The 27892-nt window shown below is 52.3% G+C and overlaps 1 protein-coding gene across 2 annotated transcripts; it reads left to right on the forward strand.

Moving 5' to 3' along the window:
• The first annotated feature begins 906 nt into the window (after positions 1–906).
• Positions 907–27104, forward strand: LOC140895986 (butyrophilin subfamily 1 member A1). 2 transcript variants are annotated; one of them, XM_073307027.2, is made up of 8 exons: positions 907–1202; positions 6101–6217; positions 11894–12241; positions 15572–15853; positions 17877–17993; positions 22756–22776; positions 22881–22907; positions 26331–27104. In XM_073307027.2, the coding sequence occupies exons 2-8, from the start codon at positions 6112–6114 to the stop codon at positions 26891–26893; spliced, it is 1464 nt and encodes a 487-aa protein (XP_073163128.1). In that variant the 5' UTR covers positions 907–1202; positions 6101–6111; the 3' UTR covers positions 26894–27104. The 2 variants fall into 2 exon arrangements, with proteins under 2 accessions (XP_073163128.1, XP_073163129.1); XM_073307028.2 differs by having other exon boundaries at positions 907–1187.
• Positions 27105–27892: the final 788 nt, after the last annotated feature.

Consider the following 27892-nt stretch of genomic DNA (forward strand, 5'->3'; position numbering starts at 1 on the left):
TCAGATTAGAGCTCATTTAAACTGCTGTAACCTCCACCCTTCGTCTGAGCTAGCTGGACGCTCCAGCTGAACAGCCCCACCTGCGACAAAGGTGTGTGTGAGCCAACCAGCCATTCTGAGTCTGTCAGCAGAGGGCTCCAGAGTGAAGTATTGTCTTAGAGTAAGGGTGGGTGAGGGAGAAGCCAGACAGACAGACAGACAGAGGGTATGTCTACACAGCTGACGTTAAAGTGCTGCCATGGAGCAAGAGCTCTCCCAGCGCTGTAAAGAGCCATCCCCACGAGGGGCGTAGCTCCCAGGACTGGTGCACTGTCTACACGGCCCCTTTCCAGCGCTGAAACCTGTGTCGCTCAGGGGGGGGGGGGTTTCACACCCTTGAGCGAGGAAAGTCTCAGGGCTGTAAGTGGCCGTGTAGACAAGGCCACAGCGTGTCCAAACAGCTGGCAGCACAGCCATGGGAAAAGCCTGCAGAGCGGTTTTGGGGTGCTTGTTGAAGAATGCTTTGGGTGTTGTGAGCAAGAAACCTGTTGCTGGTTCCTTCCACGTTCAGGGAAACCTAATTTTGTCCATTCCTTGTAAATAAACAAGATTGCCCCAAAGATATCATGTTCCACCTTCAATTTCTTCTCCCACCTGGAAAAACCCACAGGGCCCCAAACTTTGAGTAGCTGCTCAGATCGGGAGCAGAAAGCTGATGCAGAAGGTGTGGTATAAACAGAATTTATTGTTGTTATAGTGATCAGTGGAGAGGAGGAAAAGCAGGTTTCAGGGCTGACACACCCCAGGTTGGCTCACATGGATCACTGAGATTGCTGGCACCTGACCTGCCATCTTGGTACTTACTGCAGGTGTATGTCTCTTTAAGAGAACTTTGATCTCTGTGCAGCAATCAACGTGTGCCAGGGAGTCTATGACTGTAATTTTCCAGCCGGTTTCTTACTTTCATTTTTGCAGCAGGTGGAAGCATCAGGAAGCAGGACAGTTTAAAATACCTTAAATGAATCAATAAAGCATGAAGAATCCGGCCTCAAGCCCCTGGGCTCCAGGACTCCCTGAATGGAATGGATGAGACAGCCTCAGCAAGGGAAATGGACAATTGTGAGACCAACTCTTCCTCAAATGGCTGTGGGTAGGAGCGCCCTGCAGAGGCAGAAACAGCTGGAAAAGGTCTCTCCGGGATTCAGCAGGTAGGGGAGCTCCAGGTAAATGGCTCTGGCTGAGATTTCCTTACAGTACTTAATCTAGATGAGGTGTTACTGCCAAAAGGCCATAGGGGTCAACAGGCACCTCCTTACTCTGAAAATAAACAAGGCTGTGGAAGTGGCCATGCAAATTCAGAGATCCACAGTGCTGGCCTCCCTTCCTCTCATCTGCTTTCTTTAATGTTAGATGCGATGGGCAGGTAATGACCCTATGTCATTTTCCTTAGGTGAGGTTATGATGGCGTGTGCGTGTGTGTGTTTCTCTTCCCTCCCCTTCGTTACTAAGGTCCCGAGGCACAAAAGGAGCCAGGCAGCTAAGTCTGGGGTTTAGGCACCAGGTTCCCGTTTTAGGCTCCCCAGTGGCGCACAAAATTCCAGCTGAAAATGCAGGGGTCTAAACTCACTCAGCACCTAAGCTTTTGACTATGTTTCTGTCTCTGGGCACGTGCCCTGCTGCCATATTGTAGGCGCCCGGTGCCTATCTCCCGCATGAGCCCCAGAGCAAGTCACAAACCAGGGGAAGAAAAGGCCTTCAGCACAGGGGAGCGGAGCCTTCCCAAAAATGGGGGGCCAGGAGCTCCTGCTCCCTCCATGGCCCCGCCCCTGCCCCTCCTCTTTCCCTGAAGGCCCCGCCCCCCAGCCAAGCTGGAAGCCGGAGCAGGGCTGGGGAGCCACAGACCCCCCCGTGTGCCCAGGCTGGGCGGGCCTGAGAACAGCCCCCAGCCCATATCCCCACCCTCCATCCCCCGGGCCAGGGCAGGTGGGGGGTGTGCAGCTCCCCACAGCTGTCTGCACGGCTCTTCCCCCGACCTGGTTCCAGACGGGGACGGGGCCTCAGAGCCACAACTGGGTTATGGTAAGAGTCCCCAGGCAGCTGGTGACTCAGGAGGGTGCTCGAACCATGGGGCTATGCTGATGTGAGGCGTTCCCTGTCTCTCCAGGTAAAGCTGCACTGGGGACACAGGCCTGGACGCTGGTCAGTGCTGTAACCCCCCGGCAAGCGGGTCCTACTCAAGTTTATGTTCCCTCTCTCAGGCTCTGGCCTAGATCACTCTTTGAAGGAGAGGGAGAGAGCACAAGAAAACACACGCATGAGACTGACGCTATCGGAGGGTGGTTAGCGTACCCACCCACAAGGTGGGAGACCAGAGTCCAGTCCCCCTGCTCCAATTCAGCTTTAATTATTTATCCAGAGGGCAACAGCTTCAATAGGACAGACTGACGGGGCCTCGCAACACAGTATCCCATAGCTTAGTGCTCAGAGCACGCTCCTAAAAAGAGCGGATCCCTGTCCAAATCCCTTCTCACCCTCAGGCAGAGGGGGGCTGTCGCCTGGGTCGCTCACATCCCAGGTGAGTGCTCTAACCAGGGGGCTAAAAAGGTGCGAGGGAAGTGTCGCTTCCCCTGGCTTCTTGCAAAACCAGCAGAGGCGGGTATCTCCAAAGAGGGTTCCTGGCTGTGGCTGGCACCTCCCATTGTCTAGCGTAGGCAGTTCCATGCGTAGCGTGCTGGCTTTTGTGAGTTACATTACAGGGTTGTGTTTACGCTTCACTTTTATCAGTACAACTTTTGGGTCGGTCAAGAGTTTGAAAAAAACACACCCTGGGCCAACGAAAGTTTTACTGACGAAAAGCACCTAAATCTTTCTGAACCTAGCCCTAAGTCTAGGAGCAAAGAGGACCAGGGAATTGTAGACTCACGTTTTAATGGTTTCTCTCACCAACTGAACGTCAGATTGTGATGGGGGGGGGCTGTTTGTCAAAGGGGGCCACGCTCATAGATCCAGTGTGGAGGTCGTACACTTCCTCACACAGAGGTAGTGGGGATCGAAGGCCGGGAAAGGCTGAGCCTCCCCAAACAGCCTTGCATGGCCCCACTGACGCGCCACCCCCAGGCCTCTTCCTGCTTCCTGGTGCTGTGCTGTGGGGGGCTCCTCCCCCCCATGGCCAGGGACCCAGGCTGGGGCCAGTGGGGGCCGGCCTGTGCTCTGGTGCTGGTGGGGGGGCATGCTGCCTGCCCTCCCACCCGGCACTCCGGGGCTGAGGGGGTGCTCTGGGGCTAAGGGGAGGTGCCCACCTGGTGCTCCAGGGCTGGAGGAGGGGGACCATGTTGCCTGCCCAACTGCCCGTGCTCTGGGACTGGGGTAGGGAGGCCACGCCACCCACCCCAACTGCCTGGTGCTCCGGGGCTGCGGGAGCAGGTCTGCGCCACCCGCCTGGCACTCTGGGGCTGGGGGCACTCAGGCAGCCCGGGGGTGGGGGGAGGCGGTGGTGGCCATGCAGGGTGGGGCTCTGGGCTCTGGTGGGAGGGGAAGAGCCTCAGGCAGAAGGGATGGGCCAGGCCAGGGGCTAGCTTCCCCAAGCCCAGGTTTCACCCGCCGCCCATGCCGTCACACACGTGTCTGGACTCCCTGTGGGATCAAATAATTGCAACAGTGGGGTCTCGGGATCCCTGGCAGGGCTGAGCAAATATCAACCCACAGGCAGGGTAGAACAAGCAGTCTGTAGCCTCCGAGCCTCTTGCCTGTGGCCGACAGTAACAGTTCGGGTTCCTGACCTTCTGGGCCGGGCAGAACAAACAGTAGCCAAACCTAGCGGGAAGTGGGGGAGTGGCAGGGTCACCCGGGCCCATCCAGCTCCACCGGGTTCCGACCCAGGGCCCGATGAAGCCAGGGAATTCCACGTTGAGGGATGAACCATCAGCTCCTACTACGTTCCCTGGGTCACTTCCTACCCCAGGGCGCTTCTCATACACCTCCTGGCTCGCCGCAGCTCAGCATCCCTGTCAACCTCTGCGCTTGCCTGGCTGCTCACAGTGTAGTCTGGGTCTCAGGTTCCCACTGCTTGGGGAGCCTCCGGCCTCTCTGCAGGAGCTTGCAACACACATCCTTCCTCCTCCTCCGCCGGCCCAGACTGGGCTGGGCCGCCTCCTTTTATCTGTCGCTTCCACTGGGAGCGGGTGCAGCCAGGCTGAGGGGACGTGGCCTTCTGAGGCCTGCAGCGACTGGTCTGTCCCTGGTGGCCTAACGAGGGGCCAGTACACCCCTTCACACAGATCCTGAAAAATACCAGGAACTAAAATCAAAACTTCTCCGTACGGAGGAAGCCATCCAAGAGGCGACTGACCTGGTCCCAAGTCTCCTTGGCCATGCCTGCCAGCACCGCAGCCTTCTCCCTCCAGAGGGTGAACGTAGGAAAAAGACTCCAAAAAGAGACCCACGAGCCCTCCAGTGAGCCCCCAGCCAGCCAGAGGTGATGCCCGGCGTATGCAGTCACTTGGGCACTCCTACGCCCGGTACCCGCAGATTGCAGACACACCTAGGAAGCCTAAGGACCCTACAGGCTACGTGTTCCCGGCTGTCAGAGACAGGACCACAGACCGTACCGCCTCTGGGAATCTCACTTTAGAATTGTTTAAATGTCGCGGTGCTGAGGGGCCACAGAGATGTGGTGACCTTGATCATAATTCAACCCTGACATTGCACCAACCCTGGAGATGTTGGGTGGGTCACTGACATGTAAAATCACTGGGGCCGGGGGCTGATTTGCTCTTAGGGAGATCCTCAGAGAGCCCTCACCTATGGGCAGCACGTGACCTGCCCGTTGCAGGACCCTAGCCCTGGGCCTCTCCCATTCTGCCCAAGTCCCCGCCCCCCTCCCTGCCGGTGCACCCCCACCATAGCCACTGGCCCCCCAGTCCCAGGCCACCCCAGCCACCCCCAGCCCCGGAGCGCCACCCCCAGCCCCGGAGCACCACCCTGAGTCCTGGCCATAGGCCGGTGCTTGTACCGGCCCCAGCTGCCCCAAGTCCCAGCCACATGCTGGCTGCCCCTGCCCAAGTCCCAGCGGAAAAGAGGGAACTGGAAGCAGGCAGGTGGGGGCTGGGGGCAGAGCATGGGCTGGGCTGGGCAGGCTGGGCTGTTTGGGGAGGCTGAGCCTCCCTGGCCTGTGATACCTACTGCCCATGCCCTCACCCAAGACAGGTGTGGCTGGGAGATGGCGCTGCTTTCTCCTACAGCAATAAGGGGCCATTCCTACCACGCTCAGAGGCATTGCTTGCACTCACTTGCTCTCCTTAATACCCCCTTTCTCATTTATTTATTTATATTACAGTAACACCTAAATGGCCCAACCAAGATGCGGGCCCCATTGTGCTGTGCCCTGGACACACCACTAGTGAGGAACCATCCTTGCCCTGGAGAGTTTACAGATTTAAAATTTTTATTAAGATGATGTTTTTTAAAAAAGTGAACGGTACAGAATTTAAGCACAGACGTTTCAGGTTATCAGGGAATAACGTACAGATTGTCAAGGGGTGTAAGAAGAAGTTCGGTTTGAGATCGGGTGGCTAAGGAATACATAATCTGCAATATCCCCGATTGGGGGTAAAAGGTTAACGGGTCAAAGGACAGACATTGAGGTATGAGGGTATGTTGTTCATATAATGGCTATGTTCAGGTGTGGAGTACAGTGAGTGAATGCGATGATGAGGATGGATTGACCCTCATTTGGTGAGATTTAACGTTCAGTGAGTTTATGGCTCCAGTTCATATGGTCCAATGGACAAAGTCTCTCGGTCCCTCTCTCATCATTGATGCACCATGTCGCTCCAGCTCATGCCTCCTGGCACTGTCGGTGGCCGGTGATGTGTTCAGTGTAGATGTCCTATGGCAATCTAAATTACACCAGACATCTCCACAGGTGCAGCCATGGTGTGAGTGTGGTATGGACCGGCTGCTGGCCCAGTGACATCTGACCCTGCTCAGAGCCAGGCAGGCGAGACCTGTGGGGGAAATCCCTTCCCTTCTGGTGCTTGTTACCTCCTCCCCACTGCCCTGTGTCGCTGTCACCGCATCCCGCTCACTCACCATCTGGTTTGTTATTTCTCCTGTTCCCCAGACCCAGCTACGATGATGGGGAAGGTTCCCTTGTTCTCTCCCAGCTCCACAGTGAGCTCCGCTCTGCCCGGCTACGTCGCTCTCTGCCTCGCTCTACAGGTTCACAGTCTGGTGTCAGGTAGGAGCTCCGGCCTTCTCGCTGGGTTTGCTGATGTTCTGTTGCTGGTCATCACCATCCACCTCGCTTCACTGCCTTGTCTCGTAAACCACGTCTGCTTTTTGCAGGGCCAGCCCTTAGACCAAATGGTGCCCTCGGCGAGGAGCGTTTCTTTGTTGCCCCCCCTTCCATTGGTTAATTTTTTGAATACTTTTCTTTTATTGTATTTGTAGCCCATTTCATGGCTTTGATGCACGATTTGCATGCATGATTTATCCCTGTCATATAAGACAATAAATGTGCATGCTAGGATCTGTACATCTGTATCTATTCATGCCTATATAAGCAAAAAAAAAAGTTTCCTCAAAGAAAATTTTTAATTGTAGGAATAACTGGAATGTACTAACATCTATACTTGAAACATTTCACTTCAAACATTCTGTTTTCCCTTTTGTCACTAACAGACACAGGACCCCAAGCCTGGCACCCCCCGAGCCTGGCGCCCACCAATCCTGGCACTCCAGGTGGTTGGCTGGGTCGCCTGCCCCTAAATCCAGCCCTGGTCTTTTGCTCTTTACACAACGAGCATAAACCGCAGAGCACAGCTGGGTCCTAGTGATGGTGTTTATCTATACACACGCTGCTGCTCTGACTGGAGGCTTCTAAAACATAGAACATGGTGAGCGCCGTTACTGGGCTCACAAACTATTTAAAGGGACACTACACAATTCCGCTACACTACACCGCTGGACCATGTAAGTCACAGATCAGACTCTTCAGCCACAAACAAATCATGACTTCCCAACTCTCCAGTTATGAAATAAACCCACAGGTCATTCACACTGCACTAGGCACAGCCGTCTAGGGGTGAGAGTGAGACCTTCTTCATTCTGTGCCCTCAGTGAAAGTCTTATCGTATCCCATGGCACCCCCGGGGTTGTCCCCACAGCTGCACAGACATTTTGATTCCCTCCTGCTGTGATTTCCATTCTGCTAATTTAACCAGCTCTCTTTGTTGCTCTGGATGCTGAGTCTCTGCCCAGAGACCCCCCCTTTCTGTTCAGTTCCACAATGGCTGGTTCTCTGCCCCCTGCACTTTTCTATCTGCCTCCTTCTCCCTCTTCATTATCTGACTTCTGACTTTACCTGCACAGTGGCAATGATCTCTTTTCACATCCTGCTGGCCCTTACACCATCCTTACAGCAGTCAGGGAGGGCACTGCACTGGAGCAGCATGAAAAGTCCTTGGTGTGTCAGAGAACCAGCCCCCCCCTCCCCATTACCCATTATACCCAAGGTGCTTGTGAGAAGTGTTCAGCCCTATTCAGCGATGATAGGGATAGTGTATAACATTCACCTGTGAACCCTGGGTGGCAGATATGGCAACCGCATGCCATATTTGGGGACTATCAAATTAACATCATGAATATTCTGTCTATTTTGCACCCTTTCCATAGATAGTATCTGTGATGGGTTCGGTCACAGAGACCCCCTTGAGACTGTCACTTGATGCTCTGGGGTACCACAGAGAACAACCCTCCTGCCAGAACGGGTGCCCCTCCACTCTTGTCTTGCTGAGCCAGACACTCCAATTCAGCTCCAGCCCAGACTCAGAGGTTGGGCCACGCCCCTCTGCAGTTCACAGAAACTGAGATTCACTCAGCCGTGGGGCTTTTCAGTTAACAGGGACTTTCCCAGCGCCCAGAGTTCAGCCTTTCTGGGAGCCTGAACCCCAAATAAATCCGTTTTACTCTGTATAAAGCTTATACAGGGTAAACTCATAAAATGTTCGCCCTCTATATCACTGAAAGAGAGACGTGCACAACTGGGATGGGTAGGATCCCCTGGAGGACTAACATGAAGGGGAAAGGAGTCCATGAGAGCTGGCTGTATTTCAAGGAATCCCTGTTGAGGTTACAGGGACAAACCATCCCGATGTGTCGAAATAATAGTAAATATGGCAGGCAACCAGCTTGGCTTAACGGTGAAATCCTAGCAGATCTTAAGCATAAAAAAGAAGCTTACAAGAAGTGGAAGGTTGGACATATGACCAGGGAAGAGTATAAAAATATTGCTCGGGCATGTAGGAATGAAATTAGGAGGGCCAAATCGCACCTGGAGCTGCAGCTAGCGAGAGATGTTAAGAGTAACAAGAAGGGTTTCTTCAGGTATGTTGGCAACAAGAAGAAAGCCAAGGAAAGTGTGGGCCCCTTAATGAATGAGGGAGGCAACCTAGTGACGCAGGATGTGGAAAAAGCTAATGTACTCAATGCTTTTTTTGCCTCTGTCTTCACGAACAAAGTCAGCTCCCAGACTGCTGTGCTGGGCATCACAGCATGGGGAGTAGATGGCCAGCCCTCTGTGGAGATAGAGGTGGTTAGGGACTATTTAGAAAATCTGGACATGCACAAGTCCATGGGGCCGGATGAGTTGCATCCGAGAGTGCTAAAGGAACTGGCGGCTGTGATTGCAGAGCCATTGGCCATTATCTTTGAAAACTCGTGGCGAACGGGGGAAGTCCCGGATGACTGGAAAAAGGCTAATGTAGTGCCCATCTTTAAAAAAGGGAAGAAGGAGGATCCTGGGAACTACAGGCCAGTCAGCCTCACTTCAGTCCCCAGAAAAATCATGGAGCAGGTCCTCAAAGAATCAATCCTGAAGCACTTACATGAGAGGAAAGTGATCAGGAACAGTCAGCATGGATTCACCAAGGGAAGGTCATGCCTGACTAATCTAATCACCTTCTATGATGAGATTACTGGTTCTGTGGATGAAGGGAAAGCAGTGGATGTATTGTATCTTGACTTTAGCAAAGCTTTTGACACGGTCTCCCACAGTATTCTTGTCAGCAAGTTAAAGAAGTATGGGCTGGATGAATGCACTATAAGGTGGGTAGAAAGTTGGCTAGATTGTCGGGCTCAACGGGTAGTGATCAATGGCTCCATGTCTAGTTGGCAGCCGGTGTCAAGTGGAGTGCCCCAGGGGTCGGTCCTGGGGCCGGTTTTGTTCAATATCTTCATAAATGATCTGGAGGATGGTGTGGATTGCACTCTCAGCAAATTTGCGGATGATACTAAACTGGGAGGAGTGGTAGATACGCTGGAGGGCAGGGATAGGATACAGAGGGACCTAGACAAATTGGAGGATTGGGCCAAAAGAAATCTGATGAGGTTCAATAAGGATAAGTGCAGGGTCCTGCACTTACGACGGAAGAACCCAATGCACCGCTACAGACTAGGGACCGAATGGCTCAGCAGCAGTTCTGCGGAAAAGGACCTAGGGGTGACAGTGGACGAGAAGCTGGATATGAGCCAGCAGTGTGCCCTTGTTGCCAAGAAGGCCAATGGCATTTTGGGATGTATAAGTAGGGGCATAGCGAGCAGATCGAGGGACGTGATCGTCCCCCTCTATTCGACATTGGTGAGGCCTCATCTGGAGTACTGTGTCCAGTTTTGGGCCCCACACTACAAGAAGGATGTGGATAAATTGGAGAGAGTCCAGCGAAGGGCAACAAAAATGATTAGGGGTCTGGAACACATGAGTTATGAGGAGAGGCTGAGGGAACTGGGTTTGTTTAGTCTGCAGAAGAGAAGAATGAGGGGGGATTTGATAGCTGCTTTCAACTACCTGAAAGGTAGTTCCAGAGAGGATGGTTCTAGACTATTCTCAGTGGTGGAAGAGGACAGGACAAGGAGTAATGGTCTCAAGTTGCAGTGGGGGAGGTTTAGGTTGGATATTAGGAAAAACTTTTTTCACTAGGAGGGTGGTGAAACACTGGAATGCGTTACCTAGGGAGGTGGTGGAATCTCCTTCTTTAGAAGTTTTTAAGGTCAGGCTTGACAAAGCCCTGGCTGGGATGATTTAATTGGGTATGGGTCCTACTTTTGAGCAGGGGGTTGGACTAGATGACCTCCTGAGGTCCCTTCCAACCCTGATATTCTATGATTCTATGATTCTATGTTTTTCCCCCAGGTAACAATTACTTACACTGGGTTTATTAATAAACACAAGCGATTTTATTAAGTATAAAATGTAGGATTTAAGTGGTTTTAAGTAATAACAGACAGAACAAAGTAAATCATAAAGCAAGATAAACCAAAACACTCACGGCTCAGCTTAATACACTAAGAAATCAGTTACAGATGATAACTTCTCACCCTCGATGTTATTTCAAGTAAAATGCTTCCCAGGTCAGTTGCCTTTTCTGACCTGGGTCCAGCCTGTTCTCTCCCACCCCTGTAGTTACAGTTCTTTTGTTTCCAGATGCTTTCAGGTATCTTCTTGGGGTGGGGAGGCCATCTCTTAAGCCAGATGAAGACCCTCATTGTTTACTTCCCCCGCCTTATATAGAATTTCCCTAAGGCGGGGAAACCCTTGTTTGGAATCCCACCCCCACTCTGGAAAAGTACCCGCTTCAAGATGGATTTCAGTATCAGGTGACATGGTCACATGTCTGTGTAAGACCCCAGTCTCCATTCTTCCTAGGTTGCCTGACCCATACACAGGAAGGCTTTAAGGTAAACAAGGCCTTTTACAGCCAATTGTCCTGTCAATGGGAGTCACCAAGTCCTGATGCCCCATTGACGGCCCTCACCTGGTATGACTACACCAGCAATACAGGTTCATACCTCATATTTCTATGAGAACGATACATGCATACAAATAGGGAAATCAAATTCAGCACATTATAACTTTGTCAATGATGTGTTACAAGAGACCTTTTGCATAAAGCACATTCCAGCTATGTCATTTTCAGATTCATAAGCCTATTTTCATAAAGCATACCGAGTGGAACTTCACAGTATCGATCCGTTCTATATGTATCTTTGTGGGCTCCGGATTGTAATCTACTCCGTGGGGGAGGGTCACCCCATCTCCTGCAGGATATACAAATGATGGGGTGTAATTTCTTGTGGGACAGATAACAGCTCCAGAGAAGTACCACCCCAGGCGGTTAAACTAGTTCAGAGCAGGTTCCAGAAACCAAAGAGAATGAAGATTTTTGGTATGAAAAGCTGATTTAAACTAACCAGAAGCCTGGGATCTTGGGCTACAAACTGAGAGAAACCCTTAGAGAAAGGTTTGACAGAGAGTCTGTCCCCATGTGCCAGATGAGAATCCTTTGCGATAAGTGTAAGATGTTTGATTGGTTTATGGTAACTTTTCTCTCTCGGGCTTTTGTCCATAAATGTTCCCTGCTTTGGAAAACCTGTTTGGTTACTGGTAACCTCTGGCACACACTGTTCATAGCCCTGGGATGGAAAGCAAAGCACAGGTGCTGAACTTTGGTCAGACCTGGTGGGAAAACCACAGTGAATTGCAAGGAAGCTTTGAGCAGGGGGTTGGACTAGATGACCTCCTGAGGTCCCTTCCAATCCTGATATTCTATGATTCTATGAAGCTGCAAGCCTTAAACCCCAGTGGAGAGAGAGGGCCATGGGTCCCTGCCCAGAGAGAGGTGACAGCTGGAGGCCTGAGACCTGAGGGACAATCCTTAAGCAGACCCCAGAGGGAGTCAAAGATGCAGCTACCCCAAGCATGTGACTCTCTGCACTTATAGACATGACTAGGGCACTGCATGGAGACGGGGTGTTCACTTCTAATGCAGGACGCTCTTTTATTTTGTCTTACTGCTGAATTAATGCCACCCTCAGCCCCCTGTCAATTTAATTTCTATTTTCATTGCATTTTTCTCAGCACAGTTCACAGTAACTGGACCTGCCCATCCAATCACCGCTTCCTTAGGTGGGGAGGCCTTCCTGCCCTGCCACCTTTCCCCCAGGATGGATGCTCAGAGCATGGAGGTGAGATGGTTCAGGTCCCAGTACTCTGCAGTTGTGCATCTGTACCACGATGGGCAGGATCAGTATGGTGAGCAGATGCCAGAATATCAAGGAAGGACTGAGCTCTTAAAAGACCACATCACCGATGGGAGTGTTTCCCTGAGAATACGCGATATCCAACCCTCCGACGATGGACAGTACAAGTGTTTTTTTCAGTCTAGAGTGGCTTATGAAGAAGCTTTGTTGGAACTACAGGTGGCAGGTCAGTAACTTGTTGTGATACTTGGATGTCTTCAGTAGGGTATGAGTGGATCAAAGATTCATTGTGAGATGACACCTGATTTATCTCATTACAGTGGGGCAGCAGCTCTGCTCTGGTGAAGGTTTATTCTAGTTGACTGTTTTTTCTAAGGGCTCTAAAATCCACGCAAGTACTCAGATTGTCTCGAAGAGTGTTGTGGCTCTTGGGAGTCTGGGGTAGCATTAATGGGTTACATTTACAGGGTTAATCAAATACACAAACACGCCTAAAAAGTTGGGTGATATGAATATGTTGTGTTTATTACAACTCTCTTGTGCACCCCTGGGGCCAAACAATAGCTGATCCTCCTCACGCTAATGTCTGGCCTCCTGTCTGGCACCCACAGGGTAACCGTGGTTGATATTCAGGGTCCTGTAGCCCACCGCCTGCCACTGGGGCTTGGCTGCCCATGGGTGCACCCACTAATTTTTCTCCAGGGGGGCTCCAGCCCCGCAGCACCCACGGAGTTGGCGCCTCCACCCCTGTCCTCTCCCTCTCTCCACCCTGCTCCCTCTGGAACACCCAGCCCTTCCTCTGCCTGAGGCAGGTGTTAAAGGGGCTTCTCTAAGCCCAAGGGGATTACAAATAATGTTTCTAAAATTACCTTTGCAAGTGAAAGTAGTGGAAGAGTTTAGCCTCCCTGCCCATCAGTTAAACTGTGCACAGCTGCTTCCAGTGGTTCTTATTCAACCCTTCACACCTGCCGCGAAGTGTCTGTGGCGAGAGGCACGGTCTGTGTTCATCAACGGGAAAGCCAGTCCCTTGCCCCTGCTCAGGAGCTGGCAGGATTATGGGGCCGCTCACCCAGCATCACTGGAGAATGTGAAGCAGGTGCACATATGCTAGACCAGCAATAAGTGAGAGGCAAGGTTACCTGGTGGATAGAGCCGTCGACTGAGTGTCAGGGGACAGGGTTCCAGTCTTGCCTTTGCTACTGAGCTGTGCAAGAATTTGGGCACGTCTCTGTGCCTCTGTTTCCTTGCTCGCCCTTTCTCCATCATGCCTGTTGAGACTGTAAACTCTTCAGCGCAGACTGTCTCCTATGATATGTGCACCATGCCCAGCCCGCTGGGGACCCAGTCTCAGCTGGGACCTGTAATTGCTTCTGTAAGACAAACAAGACATGTGGGACCAGTGTGAATGGCACTGGAGGTGGCTCTTGTCAGCAGGGTTCGGTCACTGAGGCACTCCCTTGGGCAGTTGCCCGGCTCCCACCCGGCCAAGGCATGGGGAGGCTGGGACTTTGTAGCTGGCCAGTGAGTTCCTGACTCACCTTCCTCAGGGTGGGCTATTGCTTAAGGGCTGCAGGTCGGAGAGGGGTTTTTCAGAGTGGCCACCGGAGTGGCTGCACACACTTAGGCCACCAAAAAAATTATTGTGAGAACCCCTGCTAGCCTGTGCTTTTCTGGTGAAGACTCCCGAGCGGAAATGGTACCAGACACCCATCCCTTCTTTGTCTCTTCTGGGCGGTTGTTTTCCCTCTCTAGGATGGTCTGTATGCAATTTCCAAGCAACCTAAGGGCCTCTCTGCCCACAGACTGACCCCGCAATAAAGAAATCCATTTGAATTCACAAGACACTTGCTTCAAATTAAGATAATTTTATTTCAGTTTAGCTCATCAGTAATAAAAAATCCCCAGTGTGACCTTATCTAGTGTTTGCGACAGCCCCCATCTCTCCCCCGACCCAGCCCTGCCCCTTCCACCCGAGGCCTCATCCCCTCTGTGTCCAATGGAGCCCAGCTCACATTGTGGGCATGGCCCCTGCCCTGTGCCCCCAGCCCCCTTCCATTGTAGCCACTGGTCCCTGCCCCAGGTTTGCGCCCGTCCTCCCCCCTGGCCCCGAGAACCAGGAGGCCAGGCAGTGCAGCTCCAGCCTTTCCAAGCTGGAGTGCCAATGTAATGGCAAAAACAGCAGCCAGCAAATTTTCCTACCCCTGGTGCTCCGGGGCTGGGAGGGCTGGAGTAGGAAAATTTTCTGGCTGTTGTTTTTGCCATTACACTGGGCAGTGTGGCCACAGCCCTCCTGGCCCCAAAGCACCAGGCTGTTGACCAGTACATTGGGAGGGACGAAGGGACCAGCCCTCCCGGCCACGGAGCACCACGCGGCCCTGGAGTGTGGGGAGGCCAGACAGCGTGGCCGCAGCCCTCCTGGCCCCAAAGCACTGGGCTGTTGGGCAGCAAGGCCCCTGCCTTCCCGGCCCCGGTGTGCCAGGACTCCGAAGCCGGGCAGAGCAGCCCCAGCCCCCCTGGCCCCAGAGCATCAGGAGGCTGGCAGCCCCGGAAGAGCCGGACACCTGCAGAGTGAGAAGCAGGACGGAGAGAAGGGGCGGAGTGTGGATGGGCCACATCCTGGCTGTTTGGGAAGGCTCAGCTTTCCCTGCCGCCCATGGTTTGTGTTTCTGTTTTGGTGAGTGTATTTCCTGGCTCTGAGAGGTATCAGTTTTCTGCTACCCATTTCAGCATTCTGGAAGGATACAAGGCCCTGCCAAGGCAACCTGAATTCCCCTATAATAAAGTTTTTTATTAGTGAATTATTTAAGGCTTGTTTACACATACACATACACTGGTTTCAATGAACTAGTGAAGAGTTTTTCAAATGGGGTCCGTGGACCCCCAGGTACTCCAGGGAGTGCACTGACCCCGCTGATCAACTCCTTCCCCTTCCTCCCTCAACACCGCCTCCTCCCTCCCAGTGCTTCCTGTGTGCTGGGGAACAGCTGTTCAGCGGTGTGCAGCAGGGGCTGGGAGGGAGGGGAAGGAGCAGAGACGGGGTGTGCTCAGGGGAGGGGATAGAAAGAGGTGGGGAAGAGGAGGGGCAGGAAGAGGTGGGGCGAGGATGGGGTCTTGGGGGAAGGGGTGGAGTGAGAGCAGGGCCTGGTGCTGAGTGGGTTGGGCAAGGGGGTTTTCTGAAAATTTGAAATCAAAATGGGGGTCCTTAGGTTGCTAAAATTTGAGAACTGCTGAACTAGTGGAAACATCCAGGTGGAACCTCTGAAACGAGTTTGGAAATGGCTTATATTGATTTCGTTTTAGTCTTGATTTAAGGGATTTGCACTTGATTAACTAAACCAGGTTAACTAAACTGGAGAAAGTTTGTGCATAGAACAGCACTGACATTAACATTAATTCTACTCTATATCAAATAGGAATCTGGCCAAATTAGGTGACCAGCTGCACTCGTGGACTCACATTCAATTATTAGTTTGATAGGAAATGGCTTTTGATAACAGTGTAATAAAGCTTTTGGCTCATTACTGGGTTATCACAAATTTATTTATTTCTTCTGTAGGTTTGGGCTCCGATCCTGACATCTCTGTAGAGGGACATCAGGATGGAGGGATCCAGGTGGTGTGTCGATCATCTGGATGGTACCCAGAGCCTGAGGCTCAGTGGAGAGATCTCCAGGGGAAGCTCTTTCCATCAGCCTCTGAAAAAATATCCCAAGAGGCCGGTGGCCTGTTTCAAACAGAGATTGCCATTGTTCTAACAGAAGAGTCCAACCAGAAAGTGTCCTGCTGTGTCAGGAACCCCCGACTCGACCAGGAGAGAGAGTCAGCGATTTCCATAGCAGGTCAGTGCCCGTCCGTGCCGCACATGGATGGACTGAGATGCCACAGACATGGGCAGAAAGTATTTATCATTGTGTCTCCTATTTATTGGCCTGGATCTTCAACATGTTGAGCACTTCTTGGAAACTTCTGAATAAGCTTAGTTCTCTTTGGATATGTCTACACGGCAATTCAAAACCCATGGCTGGCCCATGCCAGCCGATTCAGGCTTGTGGAGCTTGGGCTAAGGGGCTGTTAAATTGCAGTGTAGACATTTGGGCTTGGGCTAGAGACTGAGCTCTAGGGCCCTGCAAGGTGGAAGTTGTGCCTGCTGCCTTAGGGAGCAGCCCCTCTCTGTTTTGGGTTCTTGGGTGTTAAGATTCTGGATTCTAAAAAACAAAACATTGTGTTACGCTGCAAGCTTCAAGCAAGAGTATTTAGGTTTGTATGTGACTTCTCTCTCTGTGCTGGAACATCACAGTTCTCAAGGGGGTGATGAAGAGAATTCTTATTTAAAAACAAAAAGTCTCCAGAACCGAGCCTGGCAGTTACAGCCTAACTTCAGTACCAGACAAATTGGTTGATACTATAGTAAAGAACAGAATTACCAGACACATAGGTGAACATGATTTGTTGGGGGAAAAGTCAACGTGGAAAGGAAATCATGCTTCATTAATCTATTAGAATTTTTTGAAGGGGGTCAACAAACATGTGGATCCAGTACATGCAGGGTACCTTGACTTTCAGAAAGCCTTTGGCAAGGCCCCTCACCAAAGGCTCTTAAGCAGAGTAAGCTGTTATGGAATAAGAGGGAAGGTGCTTTCATGGATCAGTACCTGCTTAAAAGACAGGACACAAAGTGTAGGAATAGATGGTCAGTTTTCAGAAAGAAGAGAGGTAAATCGTGATGTCCTTCAGGAATCTGTACTGGGACCAGTGTTGTTCAACATACTTATAAAAGGTCTGAAAAAGAGGTAAACAATGAGATGGTAAAACTTGCAGATGATACAAAATTACTCAAGATAGTTAAGTCCAAAACAGACTATGAAGAATTACGAAGGGATCTCAAAAAACTGGGGAACAAAGTGGCAGATGAAATTCAATGTGGATAAATGCAAAGTGATGCACATTGATAAACATAATCCCAACTAGACATATACAATGATCAGGTCTTACTTACATGTTTCTACTCAAGAAAGAGATCTTGGAGTCATTGCAGATAGTTCTCTGAAAACATCCACTCAATGTGCAGTGGTATTAATAAAAGCTAACAGAATGTTAGGAACTATTAGAAAGGGGGTAGATCATAAAACAGTAAATATCATAATAAATATATATAAACCCATGGTATGCCCACATCTTGAATACTGTAGGCAGTTCTGGTTGCCCCATCTCAAAAAAGCTATATTAGAAATGGAAAGGTGCAGAGAATGGCAACAAAAATGTTTAAGGGCCTGGAACAGCTTCACTGTGAGGAGAAATTAAAATGACTGGGACTTTTCAGCTTGGGAAAGAGACAGCTAAGGGAGGATAGGGCAGAGGTCTATAAAATTGTGACGGGTGTGGAGAAAGTGAACAAGGAAGTGTTACTTACCCCTTCACATAATACAAGAACCAAGGAATGAAACAAATAGGCAGCAGGTTTAAAGCAAACAAAAAGAAATATTTCTTCACACAACGCACAGTCAACCTGTGGAGCTCATTGCCATCTAGTGAAGGCCAAAAGTATAACTGGGTTCAGAAAAGAAGCAGGTGTGTTCATGGAGGACGGGTCCACCAATGGCTATTAGCCAAGATGGGCAGGGATGTGGCCCCATGCTCTGGGTGTCCTTAAACCTCTGACTGCCAGAAGCTGGGTGTGGGTGACAGGGGATGGATCACGTGATTATTGCCCTGTTCTGTTCATTCCCTCTGCAGCATCTGGCTTTGGCCACTGTCAGAAGACAGGATACTGGGCTACATGGAACATTTGTTTGACCCAGTCTGGCTGTTCTAATATTCTTGTGTACATATTTGTTCCCAAGTCAATAACACTTTCTCTTGCAGAGCTCTTTTTCCCAAGAGTCGATGCCTGGACAGTGGTTCTGGGGGTGATCCTGGCTCTCCTGGTGGTTCTCATTGCCCTGGCCGGGTACTGCTTGTGGAGGCAACACAGAGAGAAAGGTAAAGTGACAAGAGGGGAGAAAATAAATAAATGAATTTATTTATAGTATATCAGAACCCCGCAGAAGGGGAAATTTATTTTATGTGCTTTGGCCTATGAAAAACCATAGGGAGCCCCAGGATAGAAATGAGGGTGTTGTGCATGCAAGTCACCGTATGCTAGAAGACGGTGCTCTGGAGATGACATCACTGCAACACCCATGTGGACTAGCCCTGACTTACCTCAGGGGCTGCTTTGGCACCAGAGCAGCCCAGGATCCGGCGGATGCCAGGAATGTTAAAAGTCACAGTGACGTTGCAGGCTGTATGATTTTATGAAAATATGCTAATGAGTATGAATATAATGTAACTGAAATATGCCTCATGCAAAAGGTCTCTTGTAAGGTATCATTCCAAAGCTTATAATCTACTGAGTGTGGTCATCCTATTTGTATAAATGTATCACTCTTGTATCTGAAACTAGAAATATGAAATATAACTCTGAGGGCCGATTGTAATTATGCAAAGTGTGGGCCATTAATGGTGGTTTGGAATCTTGATGGCTCCCATCAACCAGGACAATTGACGGTGGGTGGCTGTTTGCAGGCAGGCCTTCCTGTGAGCCAGGCTGGGAGCAATGAAGGCTTGGGGGGGGGTCTCACAGTGACATGTGACCATGTCACCTGGTACTGGACTCCATCTTAAACTTGGTGCTTTTCCATTTAGAAGTGGGGGTGGGGACCCAGAGAGACAAAAGATTCCCACCTTATGCCAACGCCATATAAGGGGGTAGAACAGAACACAGGGGGCGGCCATCATGAGAAATCCCCTTGCTACCACCTGAGCTGGAACAAGGGCTGAACCAGGGGAAAGGATTGTGCCCAGACTGGGAAGGCGGCCAGTCTGTGAAATAAACTTATTGAAACATCTCGGAGGGTGAGATTTTATCTGTATTCAGTTTTATTACTGTACTAGGCTTAGATTTGCATGTTTTATTTTATTTTGCTTGGTAATTCACTTTTTTCTGTCTGTTATTACTTGGAACCACTTAAATCCTACTTTCTATATTTAATAAAATCACTTTTTACTTATTAATTAACCCAGAGTATTTATTAATACCTGGGGGGGGCCAAACAGCTGTGCATATCTCTCTATCCGTGCTATAGAGGGCGAACAATTTATGAGTTTACCCTGTGTAAGCTTTATACAGGGTAAACTGGATTTATTTGGGGTTTGGACCCCATTGGGAGTTGGGCATCTGAGTGTTAAAGACAGGAACACTTCCTAAGTTGCTTTCAGATAAGCCTGCAGCTTTGGGGCATGTGGCTCAGACCCTGGGTCTGTGTTGGAGCAGACTGGCGTGTCTGGCTCCACAGGACAGGGTGCTGGAGTCCCAAGCTGGCAGGGTAAGCAGGGGCAGACATAGTCTTGGCACATCAGTTGGCAGCCCCAGGGGGTTTCTGTGATCCAACCCGTCACGGTCACCTTAGCTCTTCCGTGCACCGATGCTGCAGGTTCCGAGCACAGAATCTCACGGTGAAAATTTAGATCATGGAGCAAAATTATGTGGCTTTTTTTCAACTAGAAGGTTGCATACTTCATTGCTTACGTAGGCTGAGCCCCTCACCCCGCACTCTGGTCAGAACCCTGTAGATTTTGCCGAAAATCAGATTCCTGAAATTCCTCTCTAGTGGCTACTTGCAGCTGGTTTGCAAACTTAGGCATCACTGTCCAATTTATGAAGTCATAACTGGACAGCAATGCCTGCTGGCATACAATTCCCATGTGCAGGGAGGAGCAAGTGTCAATCTTCCTGCCCATTTAATCCATCCTTTTGGAGAATTTGTCCTTCAGAATGGACCTAAACCTGCCCTGCTGGGCTCTATCATTCACAGCAGTCATGACGAGGGAGTTTATGCCAAGTGAGAGAAGAAGCCCTTTCTGTGCACTTTCATAGAATCATAGAACTGGAGGGGACCTCGAGAGGTCATCAAGTCCAGTCCCCTGCACTCATGGCAGGACCAGCACCATCTAGAACATCCCTGACAGGTGTTTGTCTAACCTGCTCTTAAAAATCTCCAGTGATGGAGACTCCACAACCTCCCGAGGCAATTTATTCCCGTGCTCAGCCACCCTGGCAGGTAGGAAGTTCTTCCTAATGTCCAACCTAGACCTCCCTGGCTGCTATTTAAGTCCATTGATTCTTGTCCTATCATCAGAGGTTAAGGAGACCAATTTTTCTCTCTCCTGCTTGTAACAACCTTTTAGGCATTTGAAAACTGTTATCATGTCCCCTCTCAGTCTTCTCTTTTCCAGACTAAACAAACTCAGTTCTTTCAATCTTCCCTCATAGGTCATGTTTTCCAGACCCCTAATCATCCTTGTTGCTCTTCTCTGAACTCTCTCCAATTTGTCCACATCTTTCCTGAAATGTGGCGCCAAGAGCTGGGCACAATACTCCAGTTAAGGCCGAATCAATGCAGTGTGGTGGGCAGCATGGAAGTCAGCAGGCTCCAGAAACCTTTGCAGACTACAGTAGTGCATCATTGATCGGGAGGGCTACGCTACCAGGAGCAGATGGCTGCAGGGCATCCGCTAACTGATGGACATTCATCGAAGGAACTCTGCCTGAATCCCCAGTGAAGCAGGGGACAAGAGGTCCTGATAGGCCTCGAAATACTCCATGGGTAAAGCTCACCAGTGCTGGAACCTGTGGTGGGCCTATATTTCCTACTGCTGATCTGACCAGCAATGTCACCTTTGCTTGAGCTAAGCAGTATGGCCTCCATCACCCAGGAAGGTCCCACAGATTCCATGGAGGCCTCTGGTAAGGATAAGGCATTGTGGCCAGAGACCCCCATCTCGACCATGAGAGAAGCACCAGCCCTGATGCCTATAATGCTCTGTAAACAGTCCCCGATGCTGGTTTGGCTGTGGAGACCAGGAGAAGGAAGATCCCAACCTTGAAACTGAGAAGCCTTGGGATTCCAGGAATAAAGTCAGAGCCAGACCAGAGGGCGCAAGTAACTGGCCTGACTCATCTGTTACCCATAACAAGGCAGGGACCAGTGCTGATAATGGAAGCAGCTCCAGCTGCACTGCGTATGCCAAGGCTGGAGGCAGTGTCAGTCCCAAAGTCATCAGTTGTACTGGACTGGTTGACAGTGCCGAAGTCAAGGACGGTGAACGCTGTTGAGATCTCCCACACCAACCTCGATACTGGCCCTGATTCAACAGCCTGTTCAGCCAATGGGGCTATAGATGGCATAGCCTTGGACCAAAGGAGAGGTTGGGGTGAAAGGCAAAGGAGGTCGGTAGCTGCCTGGAATGCCACGGACACGGAGACAGTCAGTGCCACCGTCATCCTCTTTGGTACCAGACTCCACAGATGCCCTGGGGCCGGAACCAGAGCCCATAACACCAGGTCTCTCATCTCTCCGCATGGTACCAGGGAAAGGTTAAAGGCACCCATGCCATATCGCACACGAGCACCAGCCCTGTGCAAAGTGAGTCTCCTGGAGTCTCAGTTGGTCTTATGAGATCCTTTCCTTGGTGTATGCAATGGGGAACAGCTCCCCCGTTTCTTGAGAGAGGCACCTGCTCTGGACCGCGAAGCAACAGTGCTCTCAGAGCCCAAGGGCCACTTCCAATCAGACAAGGACCTCAAAACGAAAGCAGGTCACATAGCCTGTTCAAGCAGGTGCTGCTTTAGGCAAAGGTCTCGAGCCACTTGAATCCATTTCATGACTGAGCAACGCTTCTTTAACGTGGGCCTCACACAGGCCCGGCAAGCACCATGTGTGAGGATCACTGCTGGGGACATGAATGACAATGTTTGTCCCTGATGAGGGCATCACCGAGGAAAAACTTAACTAATACCACCATAGGCGCTGACTTCCCCATTTCCCCTGTGTGCTCGAGCCCCCTCTACCCCCGGCCCTGACCCCACTCCACCCCTTCCATGCGACCCCGCCCAACCCCATCTCTTCCCACCCTAGCCCCACCCCCCATTCCAACCCCTTACCCCAAGGCCCCACCCCAACTCTGCCTCCTCCCTGCCCCTATTCCAACCCCTTCCCCAAGGCTCACTGAGCTGTCATTCTCAGGACAAGTCCTACCAAAATTTGAAAAGCTGGTTACAACATTCCGATTCTCCAGAAGAGTAGCTGATTTTAATGAGATGCATATTATTGTTAACAGCTCAGCCATAATGCTCTTAGGTCATTTCACAACTCTTGGGCATTTGCAACCTGGCAAGGATCTCCTCTGGTCTTGGTGGCGTCTAGCTCTTTCATAATCAGTCTGTTCTATTATCTCTGCTTCACACCTCAAGCCCCGATGTTCATTTCTTGAAAAGAGCAGCTCCAGGGCTGGTCTCTTCCCACCACACTCAGTATGGTAAAAACTGTTGCAAAGAAATCAGTCTCTCGGCATTGTCATTACCCTCCTCAATTGTTCCCTTTATTTGTTTTATATTTTTGGCTATTCCCTCTTCTAATTCCATTTTAACCCCCTAATTCCTATCATTCGCTTCACCCAGTGTACTTAATGTGGCTTTCTACTGGCTTCACAGGGTTAATACTTTTCATTTGCTGAAGGATCCCTCTTTAGCTCTAACAACCTCTTGCTCCTGACCAGGTGGCCAGATGAGGTTACTGTACTGTATTTCTTCCTTTCCTTTTCCTTTGCTTCCCAGGAGGCTTCCTTGCTTTAAGGTCTTTTTCACTCACTTCCCTTCTGCAAGATAATGTGACACTGACTCATTTCTCTGTTTTATTTTCAGACAAACTCCAGGCTGAGCTCAGTAAGTTCCATTCCCCCCAGTACGACCCCTGTGTGACATTGTCTCCTGCTCAGTGTGTCTGTGTCCAGGGGCGTTCTTACCCCTCTGTCTGTGTTTGGTTGCAGAGTGGAGAAGCGCCCGGCTCTACACAGGTACTGTACATACCGCTGGCATTGAATCCATGGTGAGACCCACCTTCCCCTGGGAGCTCTCTGCTCCTTTCCCTGCACAGAGCATTTCCCTGTGACATTCAGTCGGCTGGAAATAGCAATGTCACTGGGGGCTGACGAAACGCAGATTTATTGCTGAGCACAGGGACACACTCCCTTTGGGAAAGGGCTGATTAGTGATGAAATATATCCCCTGGTGTCCCCTTCCCAGGGCCATACCTGGGTTCTGCAGGATGGCCATTCTTATCTGCCCATCACTGGCACTGAACGGCTCAGCTCTCTTCCCAACGGCAGGATTTCCATGCTCAGACCGAGCTCTACCCACAGTGTTCTTCTCGTGTAACAGGAGCAGACAAGAGCTGTTCAGTGTCCCCCTGGCTCTGGGGTGAGGCAGGCCCTGTCCCCACTGCAAGGGCAGACAGGTTTTTATAACCAGCTTGTGACACTCCCCTGACCCAGTTGCCACAAATTGTGCCCATACAGCAGCTTTTCTGCCTCACACCTGTGGCTATGTGTGCGTGTTTTCACCTGGCTCGCAGCCTGACCATGTGTGTGTACTCGAGCAGGCTGGGAGAGTCTGGCAGCTCCAGCAGGGATGAGAGAGTCCAGTGGATGTGCACGCACACTGTAGCACCGGGAGCCCCGGGCTCCTCGCACGCCAGGGTATCCTAATGCACTGAGCCGGGGGCGGGGCAGGGCTGGATGAACTAAACTGATGGGAAAAGCTCCTTCCTCTCAGTTTCGAGCATCTTCGTGAAAGCGCTACGGCGGCGCAGCTGCATCGGTGCAGGATTTTAAGCGAAGACCTGCCCTTAGACTGTGATTCACAAAAGCCAAGACATGAGGTGAGGAGATGCCTACGCTAGACGATAGGAGATGCGGATGAAAGTGGTGTGTGCTAAGCCCAGCCTCTCTCGTGGAGACGGGCACCTCTCTCTGCTCAGTGATCCACAAAGGGATCCCCTTTCTTGGAGTCAGGCTGCTTAGCACGTACGGCAGATCTTGTGGGAATGAATTGGACGCCTTCCTCACGCCACACAAACCGGCCAGGGGTGGAGGAGCTGGCAATGACTTGTAGCCCCGTGGTTAAAGCCATCACCTGGGAGACCCTGCTTCAATTCCCCCTTCTGCCCAAGGCAGGGAAGGATTTGAACAAGGGCCTTCTAGCTCTCCGGGGAGGGCCCTAACCCCTGGGGTATAAGTTAGTCTGTTCTGAGACCTCCTCTCTCTGGAAGCTGTTCCACGACGGACTGAATAATTAAAGATCATTGGGCACAGGTGCCGACTTTCTTCTTTCTGGGTGGGTGCTCCACCCCCACTCCAAGGCCCTGCTCACACTCTGCCCCTTCCCCCAAGGCCCTGCCCTTGCTCCATCTCTTCCTGCCCCCGCTCTGCCCCACACCAGCACCTCCTGCCCACTGCCAAACAGCTGGGCCCACCAAAGAGCTGATTGGAGGATGGCTGGTGGGCACCCACTGTTTTGTTTCTGAGGGTGCTCTAGCCCCGGAGCACCCACGGAGTCGGCACCTGTGATTGGGTCAGAGAGAGCAAGTATGCAGCTGACTTTACAGCTGGGGGGTTAGAGCACCCCCCCGGCGAGGGGGGAAGCCAGGGTCCCGTCCCTGCACCAATGGACCTTTATTTATCCACCATGGAAAATCCTCAGCAGGAGAGAGTGCGGGAGCCCCCCACCTCAGCCTTGCCTAGTGGTCAAAGCGCTCTCCTGAGACTGGCAGAGCCCTGTTTCAGTTTAAGCTCCCCCTCTGCCTGAGGAGAGCAGGGACTGGGAGTCCCCCCATCCTAGGGGAATGCTCTAGCCACTGGGTTAAAATGTATGAGGGAAGCCCTCCCCAACCAGCTGCTGCGTGGCCTCGCCTGAGGGACCCGGTCTGAGAGAGCGCCCCTGAGCCCGCCTACCAAACTAGGCTGGGGTGGCTGGACCCCGATCTTCCCCCAGTCTTTGGATCACGCTGGGGCTCAGGCAGGGGAATAGGCGTCCACGCGCCTAGAGGGAGGCAGCCATGGTCATGGCTGGAGGGAGAAACACAGGCACGGAGGGAACTTTTACTGCACAAACTTCGACTGTGAGTGAGTTTTGGAAGCTACGGGGTCAGCAGGAGGTTTGTGCCTCACCGTGGAGCTGAAACCAGGGACTTAGGCCCCGAGCTCCTTTTGTGCCGCCCTAGGTGACTCCGGATCCCGTGAACTGTCCTGTTGACAGTCCCTGGGATCTGTGCCCTCAGTCATTCAGATCCAGGTGAAGATCCCCCTCTGCCCGTGTAGCAACCAGCACAACGGGGAACCGGCTTGAGTGGCCTCAGAGCCCCACAGCAGCTCCCACAGTACCTGCCCCTCCCGTTCCTTTGCTGCCCCCCAATGTCTGCCTCCTGCCCCAGCCCTGAGCACCTTCCTCTGCCCCCTGGCGCCTGCCGTCATGAGCAGTGGGCGAAGCTTCCCTTGGGGGAGGCTAGCCCCCCGTCTCACCTCTTCCACCCGCTGCCCCGCCCACACTCCACCCCCACTGGGCCCCAGGCCTCTCCCCCACCTCCCTCCCCCACTTGGCCGTCACTCGATGCATCCCACCTCACCCCTGCCCCCGTGAGACCCCCGCCCACCGCTCACCGCACCTCGTCCTCGGGATGGCGAGCGGTGGGCTGGGGGGTGAGGAGGGACGCAGTGAGGGGCAGGCGGGGGGGCTCATGGGGGGGAGAGGAGGGAGGTGGTGGGCGGCAGGGACCTCGGGAGCGGAAGGGAGGGGAAGGGGGGAGGGGCTCCCTCACCTGGTGGCAACGGCTGTGCCAGGGGTGTTCTCCACCGCCCAGCCTGCCCTTCCCCCTCCCCCACCCTTCCCCCTCCGCCCCCCGCCACTCCTCTGCCCCCATTACTTCCCTCCTCCCAGCCCCATGGCACCTGCCCCTCCTCTCTGCTCCCCTCGTGCAACCCACCCTCAGCCCCCTCAACACACCCTCCCCCCGTCTCCCCTCCGTCCCTGTCTCCCCTCCCCCCATGTCCTTCCCCTCGACCCGACCCCCTGGCACCTGCCCCTCCCCTCCCCCTTTGGTGCCCACCCCTCCCCTTCCCCATCACCCTGGCGCCCACTCCTCCCTTCACCCTCTGCACCCTGGTACGTGCCCTCCCTGGTGCCTGCTGCATCCCTGGCCCCCACCCTTTCGTCCCCCTCTGATTCCCTGGTGTCTGCCTAGAGATCTCCCCCTTCCTTCCCTTCCACTCCTGCTCCCCACCCCCCTCCCCCTGCCCCTGTCCCCTCAGCATTAGCTGAGCTCCTGACTCCCCTTAAGGGTGAGGAACCCCATATCACAGTGATTAATGGGCATGTGGGTGAATTGCCCTTTGATCCCAGTGACCAGCCCCTGCCCCCAGCACTGGCTCTAATTCTCTCCCCAGTGGACGTGACTCTGGATCCAAACACGGCTCATCCCAACCTCATCCTGTCTGAGGATCAGAAAACTGTGACATACGATGATAGACGACAGGATCGACCTGACAATCCTGAGAGATTCAATACTTATCCGATTGTCCTGGGCACAAATGGATTCACAGGCGGGAGGTTTTACTGGGAGGTGGAGGTGGGAGACAAAATAAATTGGACTGTGGGGGTTTGTAGGGAATCTGTGATCAGGACAGGGAAGGTCAGACTCACTCCTGGGAATGGATACTGGGCTGTGTGGCTGAGGGATGGGAAATACGAGGCCTGCACCTCCCCCCCCAAGATCCCCCTCCCCACAGGCATCAGGCCCAGCCGGGTGGGGGTTTTCCTGGACTATGAAGCAGGCGAGGTCTCCTTTTACAGTGTGACTGACAGGTCCCATCTCTTCACTTTCACTGACACCTTCTCCGGGACGCTCCATCCTTATTTTTATGTTGGTTACAAAGAGGAGGGTAAAAACACTGCTCCCCTAATAATCTGTCCTGTCCCAGCTCAGGCCAAAGGGAATCTTTGTCCCTGAGAGTGACACCCGTGGCAGAGACTATCCCCTCCCAGCGCTGACCAGCCCCCAGCCCTGTTCCCATGGGGATGGTACAAAGGGTATCACCTGCCTGCCCCCTCCCTCAGTTCCCAGTCCCAGGCCTGTGAGCTGGGGGAGAGGAGGGGGCAGAGAAGGGGGTGCGGGGAGCAGGCTGCTGGGCTGTGGGGGTGCAGGGACAGATGGGGATGTGTGGGTGCAATGTCAGCGGTGGATGCTGTGGCCAAGGGTGGGGTGGAGTGGGGAGGGGGCTGCAGCAGCAGGAAGGGAAGAGCCCAGATCATGAGAGAGACGCTGGGGAGGGGGTTGGGGGATGTTATGAGAGGGGAGGGGTGAGGGGAGGGGAGAGAGACCACAAGGAGGAAGAGAACCATGTCAGAAATGACAAAGGGGAGAAGACCCCAGTGTGAGGAGCAGGAGGATCTTGGGCAGGGTAAGAGTTGGCAGAAGGGAGGGATCCAGGAGTGGGGAAGGCTGGAGTCAGAGGAGGGAGGGATGAGTGAGGAGGGATTGGCCCTGTCTGCACTCTCCGTTTCTTGTTCCTGCAGGAGCCACTGAGCGCACGGTGGCTGCCAACACCCTCAGAGCGCGGCTGGGTGCTGCAGTGTAGACAGGACTAACCTCGGTCTCATCTGTGCCTGAGCTGCGCTGCCCCGGGAGGCACCTGCAGGGCCCTGTATGACTCAGGGGAAGATGAACATAGATCAGAACCATGTTCCATTGCAAACCCCACCCAGCGTTAGCCAGGACGGTGCAGATCTGTGCCGTGACTAGATTCCAAGACAGGGGGTTTGATGGAGAGGAGATCGCTGCATAGAGGGGGAGGGGGGGATAAGTGGGGCGTTGGATGGAAAACAGTTTCTGGGACTGATGGTGAAAAGGCAGCTGCCAGGGGAGCAGGGAGACATCTGGCAGAGAGAGAAAATGGGACAGAGAGCAGGGAGTTACAGTGGACGGTGCTGTATAGCAACGCCAGGGCCA

Source organism: Lepidochelys kempii, chromosome 11 (assembly GCF_965140285.1).
Source record: "Lepidochelys kempii isolate rLepKem1 chromosome 11, rLepKem1.hap1, whole genome shotgun sequence".
In the NCBI taxonomy this organism is placed as follows: Eukaryota; Metazoa; Chordata; order Testudines; family Cheloniidae; genus Lepidochelys; species Lepidochelys kempii.

Excerpts from the sequence above, each read along its gene's own strand:
- LOC140895986 (XM_073307027.2), top strand. The coding sequence starts at position 6,112 with ATGATGGGGAAGGTTCCCTTGTTCTCTCCCAGCTCCACAGTGAGCTCC. Across the intron at positions 15,854-17,876 it reads GTCAGCGATTTCCATAGCAG|AGCTCTTTTTCCCAAGAGTC; the intron begins GTCAGTGCCCGT and ends TTTCTCTTGCAG. Across the intron at positions 22,908-26,330 it reads AAGCGCCCGGCTCTACACAG|TGGACGTGACTCTGGATCCA; the intron begins GTACTGTACATA and ends TTCTCTCCCCAG.